This window comes from Ambystoma mexicanum, chromosome 3q, assembly GCF_040938575.1.
Source record: "Ambystoma mexicanum isolate Mex_15411 chromosome 3q, UKY_AmexF1_1, whole genome shotgun sequence".
NCBI lineage: Eukaryota > Metazoa > Chordata > Amphibia > Caudata > Ambystomatidae > Ambystoma > Ambystoma mexicanum.
In genome coordinates this window covers 261,938,849-261,958,269 of record NC_090926.1, presented here as the reverse complement: position 1 = coordinate 261,958,269, position 19,421 = coordinate 261,938,849, and the positions used below count along the sequence as shown (strand labels likewise).

Here is a 19,421-nt window from a genome sequence, read left to right as displayed (position 1 = left end):
AGTGTATTCAGATGTATGTGATTTTACGGTTTTGTAAATAAAATGTTAAAATAAAAAGTTTAAAAAAATAAATAAATAATTAGAAAAAGAAAAAACCACACAAGTTACATGGAGGGATAAATTAAAGATCACAAACCTGGGTGGAGACCTTGAATGTGGTAACTGCGGTATCAACGAAACCCTGACTGTGTGGGTCAGCGTGACTGAATTTGATCCTCCCTTCCCCTGGCACCCTTTCCCGTGCCGACCAGGTGCCTGCCACGTAACCAGGCTTAGCATGTTTAGTTAGGAATGAGGTTGGTGAGGTTTGCACATTGACTCGCGAGATGTAGTATTGAGGGAGTTTTTCTCCATCCAATTGTGGTGTGGAAGGTGAGGGAGCAGGGATGGTCGAGTAGGAGGTAGTTGGTCGGTTTCTTAAGGATACTCAGATGTGAGACAACAGGGCACAATATGACAATGCAATATGCTTACACGGGGCGCTCAAATGCGAACACAACAGCAAACAATATATGCATTGCCTATTAGGAGGTCATAGGTACTCAGTATAATACATCAATGTTGAACACCTTTAGGTTTTACCCAGATGGACTTCTTATTGGTTAGCTAGAATGTCTGAGGTTTGAATAATCAACTCTAGAGCTTTTAGAATCTTCACCTCCCTAAATGGGAATGGAGTCAATATGACATTACTACAAGAAGCACATTTGCGGGGGATACCTAAATGAGGCTATAGGAAATGAATTGGTAATCAAACAGATTTTACAAGTCCTATTCTTTGTACTCCATGGTGTCTCCTTTTTGACCCATAAGTCCCAGGTATTTACTTAATGTTGCTCTCTTATTCACTTAACTTGGCACCCATCTACCAGTCAAGTTAGATGGGACACTTTGGTATGCCTTTTTTCACAAGGAGGGATGTTGGCTCCAGATTTGGAACTATATTATCTAGCCGCAGAGGCCCAGTTTGCCACATACTATAATAATACAGTCTAACCCCCCCCAATCCCCCATGCTGTTACTGAATGTGCATCTGTGCAACCTTTATTTTTGCTTTTTATCTCGGACAAAGCCACAGAACGCTGTAAATTCAATCCTGTACAGTCCTTTTTTGTCTTGGATTGCTTATTCAAGGGAATTCATATAATCACATGCACCTAGCCTACCTCTCAGGAGAAATCGAATAGATACCACCTCTCTGTGATCCTACTAAGAAAACCTGGGGCACACTGGGCATTCAGTTCTTATGTGACCTTGTTCCCAATGGTGTCTTTGTCTTGAGATTGCTTTAGTGAAAACGTTGGGAGCTTTCAAACTTTATTAATAAAAAATCTATTACGTGTGTAGGACTCTACAAGCAAATTTGCCAGGATTTCCTCATGCTCCCCCACTCCCAATCTTGCTCCAATACATTGTGAACTCTCTGGAAGCAGACATTTTGTATCCACTGTTTATAGCATGGCTCAAAAGGTTTAGATTAGCTCAACAGCACCTCTGAAATGGCAGAGAGATCGTGAGATTATTTTTATGTAATGTGGCATTTGTAGCACCTTTTCCATTGGTATGGCCTTAAAGCGCTGCATGTTAATGCCCATGGACGACCGAAGTCCGAGGGATGAGAGAGGAATTTAGAATGCATGTGCATTTTAGCCAGTACGAATGTAGGTAGGGCTGGCCAAGATGCTTTCAGCGACCCATGTAGAACTGACTTGTGGATGGGTGCTGTGAAGGCAGTCAGGCTCCTGCAAGTCCAGGAGAGAATGTGTCCATCTAGACAGATTTTTTATTGTGGGACTTAGCTGCGTTCTAGTGGCAGCAGCGCTTCAAGTATCGGATGATGCAGATGTGTGCGGGTGGGTGGGTGGCCGTGCCTTTGGAAGGATACGGCTATCATCCATCGAGAAGAGTGTGATACGTACCCAGGAGTCATGGACGATTACGTTGAAGGAGTGCAGGTCCTGTCCTCAAGGTCTATGGGAGTCTTTTCTGTGCGTGCACAGTACTCTCTTGGAGTGACTCATCGATGTCCCAGCTTATCTGTCTGGGGGTAAAATTATAACGAGAGGCAGATTAGGTCAGTGAAGATGAAGGGGCGGGACAGGGGGGGGGTTGATAAAAGCCAGGCCTGGAGTGCCTTCCAGAAGGAGGAGATGCTCTATGCAGCAATGCTAAAAGGAAACAAAGGTTTTCCATTTGCTCCTATTCTAACAAAATATTTCTAAACAAATATATCTGATTGAAACTATTGCAGAGTGTATATTGCACACCTCTTAGGCCCTCTTCTTTTGATCTGAATTCTGGTCCCGACTGTCCTAGATGCGGACATGCTAACAAATGTTCTGGTGTGGAAAAGTCCAATGGTATCCACTTTCTGGTCGATGTCATTCTATTTAGCAAAATAACTGGCCCCTCCTTCACCTCAGAATGAAGAACATCTCTGTATTCGCCTTCCTCCTCAAACAAATGGAAGATATCCTCAGATAATACAAACATTTAGACAAAGAATTTAAAAGAGGATAGTAGATGTGAGGAATTTAATGTCCGCCTAAACAGTGACCTAAGGATATCTGGTATAGATTATGCTCATACCTCAACACTTCTACTCTGGAGCCTGTTGGATCAGATGAAAATACCTAGCAGACTTTGAACAATTGAGGAAAACATTACTAATTTTATATATCTTTTTGGAAGAATGCACAGTGTATGGCTTGTACTAATTGCTACTAATACCATGATTGCACCACTAGGTCTGCAATTTCCTAAGTCACAAATGTATGCTATTTGCTATGCTGCATTTTTCTCTCACCTGTATAACTTGAATCGTCCTCTCTGGGATTAGTGTGTCTGGTCCTCTTAGTGAGCTTAGTCCTTTCTCCAAAGCTGTTCGGTGTAGAGATGGGGTCTATCCCAGCCCGCCGCCACAATGTCCACCTGGGATAACAGGCAAGACCACTGGGGCAGTCAGGAGGGAACAGACCCCAAAGAGGAAAAGCCAAGAAGGCACAAAAAGCACAACACACAAGAGAAAAGAGGATCCAAAACAGAACCCTCCCGTCCCATGCACACCTTTAAATTCCGTCACTGGACGGTTAAATAATTATTCAGTTTAGGTTTTGTATATAACCTTTATGATGGTCAACAAGTTAAAAAGCAAACAATGACAATATTGTCTATAATTCATATAAAGAAAATAGTAATTTGATTGAAGAACACATATAGCAGAGAAGGTACAGTTCAATGTGGATGGCCGACGCATTTTGAGATGATTTCTCTCTTCTTCATGAGCATTTGGCAGACAGGAGTTAAGATAAGAGGAAACGAAGACTTCCAGCAGAAACCCACATGGAGAAGGTGAGGGATCCAGTAAGACAGAGCAAGGAAGGAAGGCAGAGATCACAAGGAAAAAAATAGCACCTTACACCAAAGAGGAAAGAACCGAAAGGGTTGCAATGCGCATCACTGTGGGTCAAAATTGCATAAAAGCAGAACGTGATCGCGGGCGCCATCTTAGAAAAGATTAGACTTGCATCTTCCCCCAACGATGCCACAGCGACCACCGTGCCGCTGACACAGTATGCCCCCCTTCGCATCTGGCTCGGCCGGGGCTTCCAGGGCTGTGTTGTGAAAGCATCGAACCAGGATGGGAAATTTGGGGGGGGATGAATATGTGAAACTGGTTCCCTTGTACTTTGAAAGGAATAACACTTCCAATGTACAAGATATTGAAGGGTTCCTTGATGGTATCTGGAGTCACAAATTTGAGACACTTCTTAGTCTGGTTCCTTAGCAGGAGGTTTGACAATCCAGGACTAATCTTCCGTCTGGAATTTGTATCTGCCACATAGGTATTCAGCAGAGAGGATTGAAACACTGGGTGGATGTGCTTCCAAGTTGCCGGTAATTGCAATCGAAAAGCCAAAGGATTTATCTTGGCCGTTATCAGGAAAGGACCCACATAACAAGGAGAATGCTTGCAAGGACGGATCCAACAGGGACGCTATTTGGTGGATAACCAAACTTTAGACCCCACAGACCAGTCAGGATCCTTGCTTCTCATCAGCGTATTCCTTATTTGAGTGCTGAAGATGTATCTATTGTATATAAGCTGACTTGTGATTTTCAGCTATGGAATTCAACAAGGAATCCAGTGTAGGCATGTTGGTGGGTGGTACAGGAAGTTGTCTGGGATGGATACGAGTAATGCAAAACAAATAAACAAAATAAAAAAGGGACTCATTAGTGGCTGAATGCAAAGTGTTATTATAAGCGAATTCCACAAGGGGTAACCGATCCACCCAGTTATCTTGTCTACTGGTGGAATAACAGCAAAGATATTGCTCCATGGTACGATTCAAACATTGTTTGCCCAATGGTCTGAGGATGGTAACTGGAGGGCAAGGCCCTTTCAATGCCCAGTAACCTACAAAGCTTAGACAAGAAACGAGAAGTGCATTGTGTGCCTCTGTCAGTGGTAATGGAAATTGGAAGTACGTGTAGCCGAAATATTTCTTTGAGAAATACAGAGGCCAGGAATGAAGACGGTACTCCTGTAAGGGAGTAAAAATGAGCCATCTTGCTAAACTAGTCAATAGTCGTCATTATGGCAGTGAACCCTTTAGAAAGAGGCAGGCAGCCAAAGCAGTAGAAATGAGAGTCCAGGGACTTTAGGAATCTGGAATTGTAGAAGCTTGCCTACAGGTTTTGAATTAGTATATTTACTTTGATAACAAACTGGACAAGAAGTCATAGTCCTTAATATCCTTCTTAATGGTAGGCCACCAAAATGAACGCAAATCGAGATCAGTAGTTGCAGCAATTTGATGACCAGCAATTAGATAATCATGACTTCAAGACTTAACTCTCCTTTAAAAGTTCAGGGGTAGGTATCGTGAGGAGCTAAAATAGCCTTTCTTTGCATCTGTCCAGAAGATTTAGCTTGTGAAGGAGGTTGGTAACCCACAGAGGATTGTTCAAGGAACGAGTATACAGTAAAAACAAATTGCTTATTGCCAAGTATCCTTTCAGAATCAGAAGATTGTTGAACATCATCTTATCTCCTTTAGAGATTATTGCAGTGACTGCCAGGAAAGTAGGTTAATAAAAACTCATACTGTAAAAAGAAATAGGGCTATCTGGGCTGTCCATTGTTGCGACATTTTTTGTTGGATGACTTTCAAGTTCATATGATAGTACAAACCTCAAACACATGTTTGACTCCCAAGAGTAAATGACATCAATCGGTACAGGCTGCTCGAATGGGTAATGACTCCTTTTTGATGACTGAATTGTTCATTTCACTGGAGTTTAGTGTTCCGAGTAGAAAGCCAGCGGATGTTGTTTGTTCGCACCTTGACGTTTGAGGACAGCCCTGATGGGAGGCGTCAGTCTTCACAATAAAAGACTGCATGATCTGGTTGGTTCAGGACCAGAGCAAAGCAGAAGGTGGTTTTGAGAATCTTGAATCGTCCACTCTGGTATTGGTGTGCCTGGTCCTCTTAGTGAGCTTAGTCCTTTCTCTGAGCCGTTTGCGGTAGAGATAGTGTTTAACCTGGCCCGCCGCCACAATGTCCACCTGGGACAATAGGTTATACCATGGAGGAAACATGCCCCAAACGGGAAAAGCCAAAAAGGCCCAAAAACCTGCAACAGCCAGGATGTTAAACTGCAGCTGTAATTGAAGAATGAATCCATGCCGGAGTCCAACAGGCAAGAACACAGAAAGAAAGCATCCGGCGGACAGGAGTAAGGATAAGAGGAAATCATAGGAGAATTCCAGCAGAAACCCATACAGAGAAGGTAAGGGATTCAGTAGGACAGAGCAAGGAAGTAGGCATGGCAGAGACCAATCAGAAAACAGAGGGTTACCCCAAAGAGGAAGGAACCGGAAGGGTTGCAACACGCAGCATTGTGGATAGGACTCTATAAAAGCAGAACAGGATAATGGGCGCCATGTTGGAAAATACTAAACCGGCAATAGAGATTCCGGTCTAGCGTGATGCAACTCAACAACATCCTCTTTGCATCCTATCTCGGGAAGATAGCTCAGCAGCAACGTGCTCGCCTTGGAAGCAAGATGACATGGGGCAACACAGGTTCGATCCCCGGGTCTGTGCTTAGAAACCTCTGGGTAATAAGCGCGTTATAAATAATCCATCATATCAATATGCCACAGCGACCACGATGTCGCTGCGACAGCATCATTCACTGCAACCAGTAAAAAGATGCTTTCAAAAAATGAAAATCAATTTGGGCTGGAACAGCCATTTAAGCTGCAGCAAGTAAGGAGAGAATGGAGATTAAATTACTGTTATTAAAAAATAAATAAAATGTTTTTAAAAAGTCGACAAACACCCGAGTATAAAACAGAGGTTCTATACTAGGACAGAGTGTTAGTCCAACATAAAGAGAGCAATAAAGTTGAAGGCAGGATGAATACCAATTCTCAGAACGTTACAATGCTGATAACGACATCCATGGGCTACTGCTACAATGTGACCCTGGCAAGAAAATAAGGCATCAACAATTAAACGCAAAGCATATTTTTGCAGTGTGGAGTAGAATAGGAGGAAAGGAAATAGATAAGGGATAAGGTGCTGAAATTTTTTTTTTAAGTCTTGGCAGATATTCTATAGACAGCAGAGTTGGACTATTTTGCATAGTCCCAGATTGGGACTGGCTTATGAGGAAGCAATTGTGGATTTAGGTTGTGAAAAACCAGTGCATGCTCCCCCCCCCCCCCCCCCCGACACTCTGATCAGTTTGTCGAGTATTGTAGGCTGTGGGCTAACAGAATAATCTGCCACTAGCAGCAACTATGCTGACCACCGTAACCGATTTCAAGTACGGCCCAGCCTCCACTTCATAATACCCAATCCCCTTACTTCCCACTCACTCTCTGCTACTTCCGCAAGACTGAAAGGCACGTAGTCGTGTTTTGGAGCGCTACTGTGTCACTGTAAGTCAACTACAAAGGGGAATCTTTATTCATCCGAGAAAAATGTTCATTGATTGCAAGCCTGATCGAGCACTTAGCTCACTAACACATTCTGCATACTCTGCAGCGTTGTGTAAAGTTAAATTGTTCTAGGACACAGTTCTGCCTTGCTCCATTTACTTGGAGTAACTGGCATTGTATATTTGTCAGCGACTCTTTCTGTTTGCAGTTATGTTAGCCATAGCCTAATGTTTCACATATGCAGTCATGTGCCCAGGTCCTTGCCCACGGCCACAGTCTGGCCTGGACTAGAAGACGTGCCGAGGCATTTCATATATTGAACAAAGAGTGGTAGAGAATAATATAATGGTAAAATGCTCGCCTCCTTGTCTTTAACAGAATCAAGACTGACCAGTGCAGTTAGCATGGGCAATCTTCATTAACAGCCTGTAATGTGAAGCAGTTTACTCAAATAGCAGGTGATATATCAGAAAATCGACTTTATTACAAAATGTATAACAAATTATTCACGTAAAATATCAATTAACTAGAGACAGTTTATGGATAGCAGTAATAATATCACAACACAATGATGAAGGTGCTAAAAATTGGACTATAGACCTAGCAAGAATTTGTAACTCTGAGTAGTAGTAGTGGTAATTATCGAGACATATATGGTTTATGGTCTTCAGTGTAGTATAGGAGACCCGGTGCGGTTAGCTATTAAGCACACTTGTACAGTACAGCCTATGCTTTTGAGCTTGGGCACTTTCACAACATGTTTCTGTTCTTTATCTTATCAATGGTGAACAACGAGAAAAAGTCCAGCCTAGACCCAAGCCAAGTCAAACAGTTTCTCGGGGCTCCAATTCGAACCAAAGACAGCGAGAGGGTTCAAAACATGCCGTTCCAGATCCCTCACCATGTAGCCAGACGCAAGGCCATGCAACCGTTAGGGATGATGGCCTCCAGCATATACGCACGTCTGCGCATGCGCCCCATGCAAGAGTGGCTCTTGAGCCAATGGTATCAGGCCAGCGGACAATAGGACAATAGGACGATCTAGTGGTTGTCTCGGCAGCCCTCGTTCAGTCTCTGCAGTGGTGGCCAAGGGAAAACCTTCATCACCCCGCAGTAGATGCCACTCTCACCAGACGCATCTCTGACGGGGTGGGAGACCGACCTCCTTCAACAAACAGCGCACTGCGTATGGACCCCAGCAGTAGCAACCAACCATATAAATCTATTGCAACTGCTAGCGGAAGGCCCTGAAGGCATTCCAGCGACACCTCCAGGGGACGACAGTTCTAGTCCTGTCGGACATGTATTACCTAAACAAACAAGGGGGCACTCACTCTCCAGGGCTATCCAAGCTGTCACAGAACATATGGAAATGGGCTCAACACAAGATGCTCCTTGCTTCACAACACGTTCCAGGGGAACTCAATCTTCTGGCGGACGTACTCAGGAGAGACTTCCCACTACCCGTAGAGTACGAGTGGCGATTACATGAGGACATTGTTCTCAACGTCTTCGCAGATTGGGGCTTCCCAGAGATCGACTTGTTCGCAACTCTGGAGAATGCACAATGCCCAGATTATGCCTCCAGGTACCCTCAGAACCACTCCAAAGGGAACGGTCTCTGGATAACATGGTCAGGGAACTGTGTCTACGCTCCACTCCCGTGCAAAAATCGCCCCACCTCCCACCCTCCGTGCTCAACAGGATAGTGCACAAGATGCACCAAGAGCCTGTCAGGATGATTCTGGTGGCCCGATGTGGGTCCGCCAACCATGGTTCTCCCATCTCATGGCAATGTCAGTCTCCCCTCCATCCCAGGAAGCTGCCATGCCTCACAAGACAATTGGGAGACACTACATCCATGCCCTCAAACCCGCAATTTAGCAGCCTGGCTCCTGAGGTCAGCGTTCGGACACCTCCAACTCCCTCAAAGATGTATGGACATACTTAGGGAAGCATGGCAACTTAACTCCAGACATTGCTATTCCAGCAAATGGAAACGCTTTGCCATCTGGTGAACCCTAGACAGAAGAGAAGATCTACTGTCTTTTGGGCATTTGTCAGGCATGTTCCATACGAATCCCCAGTTATTAGCCAGTTGTCGAGGTAAGGTAGACTGGGATGGACTACAGGGCGCATGGTGAGATCCTTTCTGGGTACAAGGAAAGTACACTGAATAAACACCCTGGTTTACCTGGTGAATGGGGATGACCTCTATGGATGCCCTTTTCTAGCAGGATCTGTACCTCTTCCAGCAGGATTTGCAGGTGTGCTGGTGATAGGCGCCTGGTCTTTGGTGGGTGGTATCGAGGTGGCCGGTGGAACTCTATGCAATAACCGTGGGTGACTGTCTTGAGCACCCACTGGTCTGATGTGATCCCCTCCCATGTGTGAATGAATGACAACCGTGCCCGACTGGGGAGGCATGGGAGGGGACCCGGATTGACAATTCATTTTGATGGAGGCCGGGGATCCTCTTGGGATGGGGTTTCTGCCTCTACACTTACCTATGCGCCGTCCTCTTTGCGGATATTGGCTGTTGCCAGATGAACCTTGTCCGGAGGACCATGGGGTGCCTCCAGCGCCATATTGCCTGTGGGGAGATCGGGAGAAGGCCTGACCTCGAAAGGAACGAAGAGAGTTTGAACCTCCCCACTGTTGGAAAGGCTTGGCTGTAATCGGATTGCGCGATTTCAGCATCTCATGTTCTTTTTTAGCAGTCTCCAAGGCGTCATCTACAGCCTTACCAAATAAGTTGACTCTTCTACGGGCTAATTCATCAGGGAGGGCTGAGTCTCCAGTTTGAAGCCTGAATTCTTCAACCAGGCGTGTCTCTTGAGGAGAGTTCCCTGTCCCAGAGTGTGGCGCGTGGTTTCAGCAGCATCCAGTGTGTTCTTGAAAATACTATGGGTCACCCATCTACCCTCAGAGACGACCGCCAGCAGGCGTGATCGCGTGGGTTCAGGGACCTCTTGGAGGCCTTCTTGGAGCAGGCCCCCATTGCACGTCGCTTTAACTAGCAAGAAGGGTCGTATTATTCGCAATTCTGGTTGAAAAGGCTGCAGATGTGGTAATATGTTTGCTAAGGGCATAGAGTCTTTTTTTGCAGTAGACAGCGGTACCCCAGCCCTTTTACTGGTGGTTGTAACAACCAGAGAGTCTGGTGTGCCATGACCTTGAATATACATGCGGTCAGATGGAGAGGGGCGAAACAGTTGCTCAACCAGAGGGTTGACAGCCCTTGTGAGGGAAGGAGACAATAAAGGAGTGAAGCGTTTCTTTATGGAGTTGAGCAGAGGAATAGCCAGACTACTGGGAGGCTTTTCTTTGAGAATGTCCTCAACGAAACAGAGTCCTGGACAGTCTCCTGCATAGCAATCTGAAAGTGATCTGCAGCTCTTTAGGACGGCATTAAATACCATCTGGTCGTCTATTGTCAAGGACTGCCTTTGCTGAGGGGAAGAAGGCGTGTCTAGACAAATAATGTCTGGGTCTGGGGTATGAGTGGGTGAGAGCCAAGGCTCATGATCTCCTGGCTGACCTTGTTCCCAGTCTGGGCACTGGTCAGTTGTGTCCTGACCAAAAGGATTGTCCTCATAGGTTCCCTCTGGTTCTGAATACTCAAAAACCTCCTCCCGGTGGGGTTTTGACTGAATAGGAAGCTCCTGTAGCTTTGGTGGAATGGGACAGGAGGAGTCCTCCCTTGATCTCTTGGGAGCAATGTACTTTTCTGAGAAGTCTATGAATTGGGACATCTTACCCATATAATTCTCAAACCTGTGTCTAGTCCACAGGGATGAATGAGAGGTGTTTGGAGGAGGGCAAGGCTGCTCAGAAGGGGAAAGATGTACCCGATAAAGCCCTAGAGAGGGCTTGGGGGCCTTCACAATAATCCTCTCGACAAGACAGGGTGCTCCTGGGCTGTTCTGCTGCAGAAATAAAAGCTGCGACACTGGGTTCCGACGAGCCTGAAGGCGCTGTTGCGGTTGTAGACTCTGCCAGAAGCCTTAAGTGCGACCGCGCCCTTGGATGACGTGTCGGTAGCCGTGTGCTTTTTTTATGGCAACGCCTGTGAGAGGGAAGCCCAGTCTCATGCGGAACCGCGAGGTTCGGCAGGCACCGTAGTTTCCAGCAGTCCTGTTGGCGTCTGGCGCTGCTTCGACGTGTCCGTCGAGGAGGCCTTGGGGGTTGTGTGTTTTTCCTTGGGTGGTGCGAGTGTGGCACCTGTTGCCGGGGTGTAAACTCCCCTTAACAGAACCGGTGGTCCGTTTGTCTGGGACTGGCATCTGGGAACCGGAGGATTCTGCCAAAATGTGTATGGCTCCCAGTTTGAGACATGGCTGCTGCTAGAGTCTTCGTCACCCGAGGCGACGGTGCCAACGGGGGAAAACAGCATTGCGTAGGCCACCCACTGCTTTGTCCGCCTATCCTTTAACATCTTGTGACGAAAGAGTTGGCAGGACTTACAGGAACGCTTGTCGGGGTCTCGAAGTAAGCACCTACTGCATTTGCGATGGGTGTCTTTCCAGGGGAATTTTCCGTTGCACGACGGACAAAATTTAAATGAGTCCTCTCCATAGCAGAGGTGAATGGCAACCAGACCGGGGAGAGGAAGGGACAAGGAAATGCATTCTCAGAATCAACTCAGGGCCCCACTCTCCCTACTGTAAGGGCCTGGCAGGGGGGGCCGAGGCCACAGGGGTTGGCAAACATTGATCAATGCACCAGTCACCGAACAGCAATGGATGTTTTTGGTGTAGGAGTCCACGAAGCAGTCGAAGACTAGACGGCCATCGGTCGTGGGACAAAGAAGCAACTATTGAGCAATATTAAACTCTTGCAAGCTCTGCATAAGGCGCGAGTGAGTTTGGGTACACCGTTAGGGATAGTGTTACAGTCACGACCATGCCGACGTCCCCTTTCAATCTTCGAAAAAAAGATTGAATACTCCGATTACCACTAGATGTCGGACTATATGCACAGCATGCGATTCTAAGCAGATTAACAAGCATCAGAAAAAGCCATTACTTTAGCAAAGGAGAATGGGTATATTTAATCTTATTTTGGTCAATTAGACATTCAGGGGATTATCCGACACACAACCTCCATTAATTCCATGAAACAAAATGATCAATGTATCTTACAAATCATTAGCCTCACAGTTTATTATTCTGAGTACACTTCCCTTGTCTTTGACCATGAATGAATCAATGAAAAATGATTTGTAGATAATCCCGGTTCAGGAAGAACAGGGAAAATATCACTGGTCTTCCCCCTCCCCGCAAAACAAACACAAAGAACAGTATACATACACTGGCACCTCCTCCTGAGGGACATATCCATCTTTCACCTTCCGTGGCTTCCTCCAGGTCCCATCGGGGCGCTGTGTGGCGGCAATGTACTTCCCTGAAATGTGACAATCTTAGGGGTAAAACATGGACTTGAGTCATTGACAAAGAAGTGAAAATTATTCAGACATGCAGTTCAGTAATAACAGCGGTCAGCCCCACCACAACCAGTGCCTCGTGCAGAAACCATGACTCTCCCTATATCATAGAAGCAAGTTAGTGAAGGCGTTAGTAACCAGTGAAGCAGCAAAAGGGCCATGAGCAGCCACATCAGAGACCGTCAATCTGGAGTAAGGGGATAGTAGGGTAGACTGTCATTAATAGGTGGTGAGGAGAGGTAGTAATCACACTACAACTCCTTAGCTGGGCGTAAAACCCTGCTTTCTATAAAAGGCCAATAACACATGCCAAGAGTGCTCAGAATTTTAGGATTCATTCTTAAAATATTAAAGAATGCCATCAAAAATAAGGCATGACTCCTTAAACGAAATTGTTAAAAACATGCCATCTTAAATCCTGGTTGCGGTCTGGGTGTGGACGATATACTGGAGAGTATTGGGAGAAAGGGTTTTGCAACCCACCATTTTTCTTTAAAAAGTCTAGAACATTTGTCAGTCTCCAAAAGCGGTAAAGCCCAGAAACTACCATAAACTTCTTTAACGCAGAAGCAAGAATACAGAGGCAAGCAGCAAACTCTTCAAGAATAACTGGATCACAACATGAAGTGAAACCCCAAACATCCTCCACATGGCAGAAATAAAACAAGCATTCCTCCCTGCTCAAAACCAGCGGTCGGTCACAACATTGGCCGCATTGTCTGAATCTATGCAGGCTCATTTAGAAACTGGCACCCATTGCACAATATGCAAGGTGTAACAGATCTAAACTGAAAAATGTATATGTGCTCAATCACCCTCAGACTAACATTGAATGGCTTGACTGACTCGGCCAGAAAACTGTTGTGAATGGTCCTTGGCCTGCTACAATGGGACCAGCGAGAAAGGAGGCATGCATTGCTAGAAGAATAGTCTAGATTAACACCCAGGGATATTTAGATTAGTATAATGCTTTTGCTTTAGCTTTGAGCGTAAACAATAAACCAACACGTGTGAATGTGAAAGTGCTTCTGATGGCTGGAAACTAGAAAAAGACTGATGTTGGACACTGCACCACTAAATGGGGCAATGAAACAAGGGAGAGATTTGCATAGAACTCTGAAAATGAGTAAAGGTTTATGTTCGTAATCTCTCGACATTGGGGTTAGTGAGGTTTGACCTATGTTGCAGTACTTAATTGAGTAAATCATGTAATGCTCTGGAACATTATCCATCCTTTTGAAAATGTGGCCTAAAGAACTGCCACAGATGTGGCCTCTAGTATTAGACAACATACTTCACACTGTGCCTTTAGAATAGGATACAAGTCTAAATGTTACCTCCACAGCAGGAACCAGTAGTGGAGGGGAGGCCTGGTCAGTTGTGTACAGCAGCAGCTTTCTTGCTTTGCTGGCTATATACCTCTACAGAGAAACCCACACATTCCTCCAGCTTTCCACTACCAGGTCACACTGTTTCCCAAACTTTGAATTAAGCTATTGGGATGATGGCCAAACATAAATAGGAAACAAATCTGTCCTCTTTATTAACGATGAAGACCTCACCTCCTATACTGCTCCTCTGGATTCATATGCTTAAATAACTTGGCTCTTCGCTACATTGACCCCATTCCACCATCTACCACTTGCCCAACTGCTCTGAACCATCAACCCTGTGAACATCTTTTGTTTGATCAGCAGATGAGCACATTTTACCACCGAGCCCTTCTGATGAATGCACCTAAAGTGTTGCATGTGACAGCAATCTTTCGGAACCATCTAGTTACACATCTGCATAAGCTCACCCCTTATGCTGTGATCCAGTTATTCCATTCATCCTGGATAAGGCAGCAAAACAAACCATTGCAGTGAAGAAAAGAGAAGCATGAAGCAGCAATCAACAGTCTTTTTTTGTGCAATGTAACATTTAAATTGTAATAACCTCTAAGCTGCATTTAAAATAAAAAATACTAACTTTGAATCTGTAAGGATAGGTTTCCAAACAACAGTGTTGATGTACTATTTTACTGACTGAAAACAACTTACCTTTCATGGTCTGGCGCACAGCACTAAATTTACACGTCACATTCTCTTTTCCTCTAACAAAAAATAAAGTAGGAGTTTCATACCCCTTTTAAGTCAAAAGCCTCTATTCTCGATAGACAGAAGAGGCAAGGGTAGTTTCTTCGTGTTAGCCCCAACCCTTACTGCAGAAGCTTCCCACAAATCTGTGCCTTGCTCAGGAAAAGCAGAGCAGACAATAGAGCCACAATTACTGTACGTTTATCCTGCAGGCTACTGGATCGTTCTCATTAACAGGGACTGGCACAGTGAAGTGGCTCTTCAATAAAGACAGCAGTGGAACATGAACACCGGAACGCAAGACACTATCCCCTGAAATGTCATAATCTCACTGCTGGTCTCTATACAAACAGTCCACATGAAGGCATTAAGGGCTAGTTTGCTCTGCCGATAACCACCTGAAACCATGCAAAAGGGCCTCTGGATAGTTCTACAATTAACCCAACTAATAATCCACGCTCACTTTCCTGGCAGAGGATTCATACATGAAATGTCAAATAGCTAGTAATGTATTTGCTCAGACCAGAGAAAGAGGAAAAAATAAATACATTTAAAAAAAAAAGAGCGAGAGAGAAAAAAAAAAAAAAAGGAGGGTGAGAGGGGGAAGAGACACACACACACACACATATATATCTCTCCCCCCCCACCCCCCCGACAGAACTCACAGACTGGCAAGTATTGTCTTTGTAGCGTTGTGCGTCCGAGGTGGCCTCAATATCACACAAGACACACTTCCTTTGAAAAGACGCAATAGAAAAAAACAAACCAAGAAATAAAAACGAATTTGAGAAAAACCACCACATCCGAAACTGCACCCTTTGGAGTTTGGTCCGTTGTTCATGGGCAGCAAGAGGTCAACACGGAAAGTGGAGAAATTGATACAGAACCCAACACGAATGTCACCCCACTTCCTCTGCAGCTACGCCCAGCTCATGCTCTGAACTGGTAGGAAAACACACATCAAGTGCTTTTTCCACATGGACCCTCACTCACTGTAGTGCAGGTGACCGAAAAAACGAATTATTCTTATTGTGCAGCTGTTTAAGGGATCATCTCTATATGTACTGTTATCAGAGAGAAAAGAAAAAGCATCTCTGGCTACATTAACTGTTTTCTCAATCTGATCGTTGCAACAGCCTGTAGCATTGGGTTCATAGCACTGAAGCTGTGGCTGATCCATATTTCCCCAAATCTACTCAACAAACAGGAGGGGGGTGTAAAAAAAAAAAAAGGAGAGCAAGGTAGCACAGAGGGGTGAGGGAAGATGTTATGTCTTACCTATCCTGGTTCATTAGCTGTCTCCTAAGTATATGTGAGCCTGTGCCTGGAATGCTTGTATTATAGTGTTCCATCTAGAATGTTTTGGTGCGAGTGCCAAGGTTCTCCCTGTTCAGTTGGAAAATGAGCTGAACAGAGGGGGGACCGGTGGATGCTTCCCTCCCTTATGTACTTATCCTGCCTGTAACTTATTACCTGTGACTTTATGTACCACAAACCCACTAAAGTCTTAACCCAACCTGGTCTCCTGGCTCATCATTGCAACCCCTCAACTTGCGTTGTAACAGAAGAGCTTCACTGCCAGTCAGGTGGTAGGATGAAAGTGGGCAAGGGGGATTTGCAAAAACCATGCTCCGAGCCAGGGGTGGTGATGATGGCGATCCATGTACGTTCAAAGCCAGAGTACGAACACTCCCAGGCTGGAGAGCGGCAGTGATGGGAGCAGGGGTGGAATCCCAAGCCCCTCAGGGATTTAGAACGAGGGGGTTGTAGAAAGATGGTGTAGGAGAGCTGGGAGAATGGAGGGAGGCACCTGTAGAAGCTGGATTGTAGTGAATTCTAGCATTAGTATCACGCATGTAATGAAACTCCACTGTGAGTGTGAGTGTTAGTTATTGCAGCCCAGCAGAAAGTTAATTTCTTGAACAAAGTTCTTTATTGTGTCTTTTCATTAGTGCATGAAACAGTTAAGGAATGCGCCCTGCAAGGGCGCGAAAGGGCCGGAACAGATCTTTGACGAATTATCCCACGAGAAGGCGGATAAGGGCTTTAGCCACTTTCCAGTCCAGATCTTCAAGTTATAGTGGCCTGGGACCCCCCCCCCCCCCAAGCCCAGGACAAACATTTGAGTGTACTGACCAGCCAAAGAGCTCTGCCCATTAAACTGTAAAGTGGCCAATCCATAAAACTGTAAAGTGGTCAATCGATCAGGAAGATCAGAGAGCAGGGACAGGCTGCCCCCACCATCGGTTCATGTGATTTGTGCTGCGAGGTGCCAGGGGAGAAGGTAACACATTTAGGATGAGGATGGGAAAAATGTGGAGGCGCTGGCATGGAGCGGGGGTTCACATAGTTCTGAGAAGTTATCACGACCTCGAAAGTAGCTGCCTTGCTCATGTCATTGGTAACAGGTGCACTATAGAGCTATGAAATAATGAATTGTGTAACCAAATTTCAGATTTATGACGGAAGAAGATGAAGATCCCCATGTGAAAGGATATGGACAGAAGATGCTGGGACCCGTCACCTGGCATCCTGTATGGAGCAGGCTACATGTGTATAGGTTTGTACCAACCAGCTACCTGGATTTGTAACCTATAGCTTGCGCTGTCTTTGTCAGAGCGCTTCGTGGCAGCAGAGTTCTTTGACGGCACTTACTTTTACTTTTTGAGAGACTAAACCTTGTTCTCCTTGCAAGAGGTGTGCTGGGCCTTTTTCCTTAGTGGGTTGTATTTTTTCTGGTGTGAGCGTCGAGAGCTTCTCTACATCAGGCTTAATGTGGAGCAAAGGCCGAAGAGGTAGAAATAACAGGCTCTAAACAAGGTTGAGGGTAATGAGTGGGAAGAGTAATTCAAGGTGCGTGAGGGAGCAGGGGAGAATCATGTTTTGAGCAAGCATGGAAGGTCTAAATCCAAGCAAAAGAATTCAAAGGGGGGTATTGAGATATGGTAAGTACAAGCTACGCTATGAGCAGGGGAAGGTACGAATAGCCACATTCTGAGTGAGGGAATAGGGGCCGTAAGGAGTGGAGACCCGCACTCCAAGCCACATCAGGCATGGGTGCACGCCAAGAAAAGGAAGGATGACAAGAACTCTGCTCTGCTTTTGGCTGCCTTGGATATTGTATATCATACCACACTCCTCGATTGCCCAAGAGACCTTCTTTGGACTCTGGTGCAGCCCTTTATCTACACATTGCAGTCAGATCCAGTCTTTCCAGATCTTCTCTCTCTGGCTATTCAATGCATTGCCGATAACTCTAGCTAGGGTCATATCTTGCCCATTCCTCCATTGTTTTCTCAGGAATCAGAAGTGAATGATGGGCAATCATGTGTCGCGAGGCCACAAAGACAGATAAATCTACTCTTACTGTTTCAGGCCTCCATCTCTTGCCTCCTCTCCAACCTCATTAATCTCGGCGAAGAACCTGGGTGTAGTCTTTGACAGTCTCCTTTCCTTTGTCGGGCATATCCACGTTCACAATGAAATATTTTCAATGGCATACACTGCCTCTGGAATGCACTTCAGAAACCCTGGGTGTCATCGGATAAGGTCCAGCCCTGCCTGTGTATTTTTAATAGCCTCTTGCTGGGTTTGACTAAAAACATGATCCAGAGACCGACAGCCTCTGACCATACTTTACCAGATAAATATGTCCCTGCACTGGCTACCAGTCCCTTCTAGCATTCATTTGAAAGTTCTTTTGTCTTTTATGTACGCCTATATATCGGATGGCTGTTCCTGCGCACTACAGAAAAAAAGACTGGTGACAAAACTCCGAGTTTGCAAATACTTTCCTCTGGGCAAACCTTTCCACAGTTGACAACGCATGCAAGTTCTAGAGAAAGGTTTGAACATGCCTATTCAGGAAAGCATTTCTTCTGGGTCTTTGATCTTTTCTTCATTTTTTTTAACTAAATGGCCGATTCAAAGACTTCAGTTACTCAGTAGGTTTTGTCCACGCTAGCACCAATAATGTTTCTAAAACTGACGTTGTGCTCACGTGTTCTTTGCCCTTCTCCCCAACCTATCCATATCACACAACAAATCTGGATGTTGAAAGCCTGCGAATGATCCGTTTTCCCCATGTTCCCTTACCTATGCCTTAAAAGGTGCTATGAAGCACCTGCGTCCATGGTCGATCCCTTGTAAATATCCAATAAACACAAGAAATGGGAGTTTAAATGGGTGCAAACAGCCATGCTGCAAGCAAGGGGAGCTAGAAGAGCATTTCCCCATGTAAGAGGGGGTGGATAAGACATACTCCGAGCATGTGTGAGGGGAGCTAGGAAATTCCACAATCAAAGCAAGGGTAGGGGGTAGATGTGCATTTAGGGTGTGAAGAGCCATTCTCTGAGCAACCCTGAGGGGTAGGAGGAAATTGAAGTCCCACACTCCAAGAAAGGGGAGAGGGTGTGCAGAGCTATGATCCAACTGGGTGGATTGAGTGGCGAGGAGCCATGTTTGAAGCAAGAGTGGGTACAGTGGTAAGGGGGCAAGAGCCACATGCCAAGCAACTAGGGGGGAAGGAGCAAAAGGTGGTGGGGGGAGTCGAGGAGGGAACTTCGGTGCAGGGGGGTTTGCAAACGCGCCACATGCTGCGCCGTATTCCGAAAAGGGTAAGAAGAACCATGCTCAAATGTGGAGTAGGACCAGATAGCCATGATCAGTGGTGAGGGGGTACTAGCCAAGCTCCAAACAAGATGGAGGGGACAGGGTTTGATCATAGTGTGGCCCTGGATTTTCCCCAATTTGATCATAAGGTGGCTCTTCCTAACTTCCCTTTACTCAATGTGGTTCTTCTCTTTCTCACAGAGTGCAAGAATCTGTGCTCCAAATAGCGGGGCAGGGTGCAAAGAACACTGCTCCAAGCAAGAGGAAGGGACACGAGAAGAGCAAGGCTTCAAAATGAGGGGGAGGGGGCACAAGATGGGAAGTTCCATGA

The 19,421-nt window shown here is 45.6% G+C and overlaps 1 protein-coding gene across 1 annotated transcript in view; it reads right to left on the bottom strand.

Annotated features, from left to right (window-relative positions):
* PYM1 (PYM homolog 1, exon junction complex associated factor) overlaps positions 1-19,421 on the bottom strand; it is a 117,379-nt gene that overhangs the window by 63,337 nt on the left and 34,621 nt on the right. Inside the window, exon 2 of the mRNA XM_069653706.1 lies at positions 12,268-12,376. Within this exon, the coding sequence (XP_069509807.1) occupies positions 12,268-12,376 (109 nt within the window). The remainder of the gene's footprint in view (positions 1-12,267; positions 12,377-19,421) is intronic.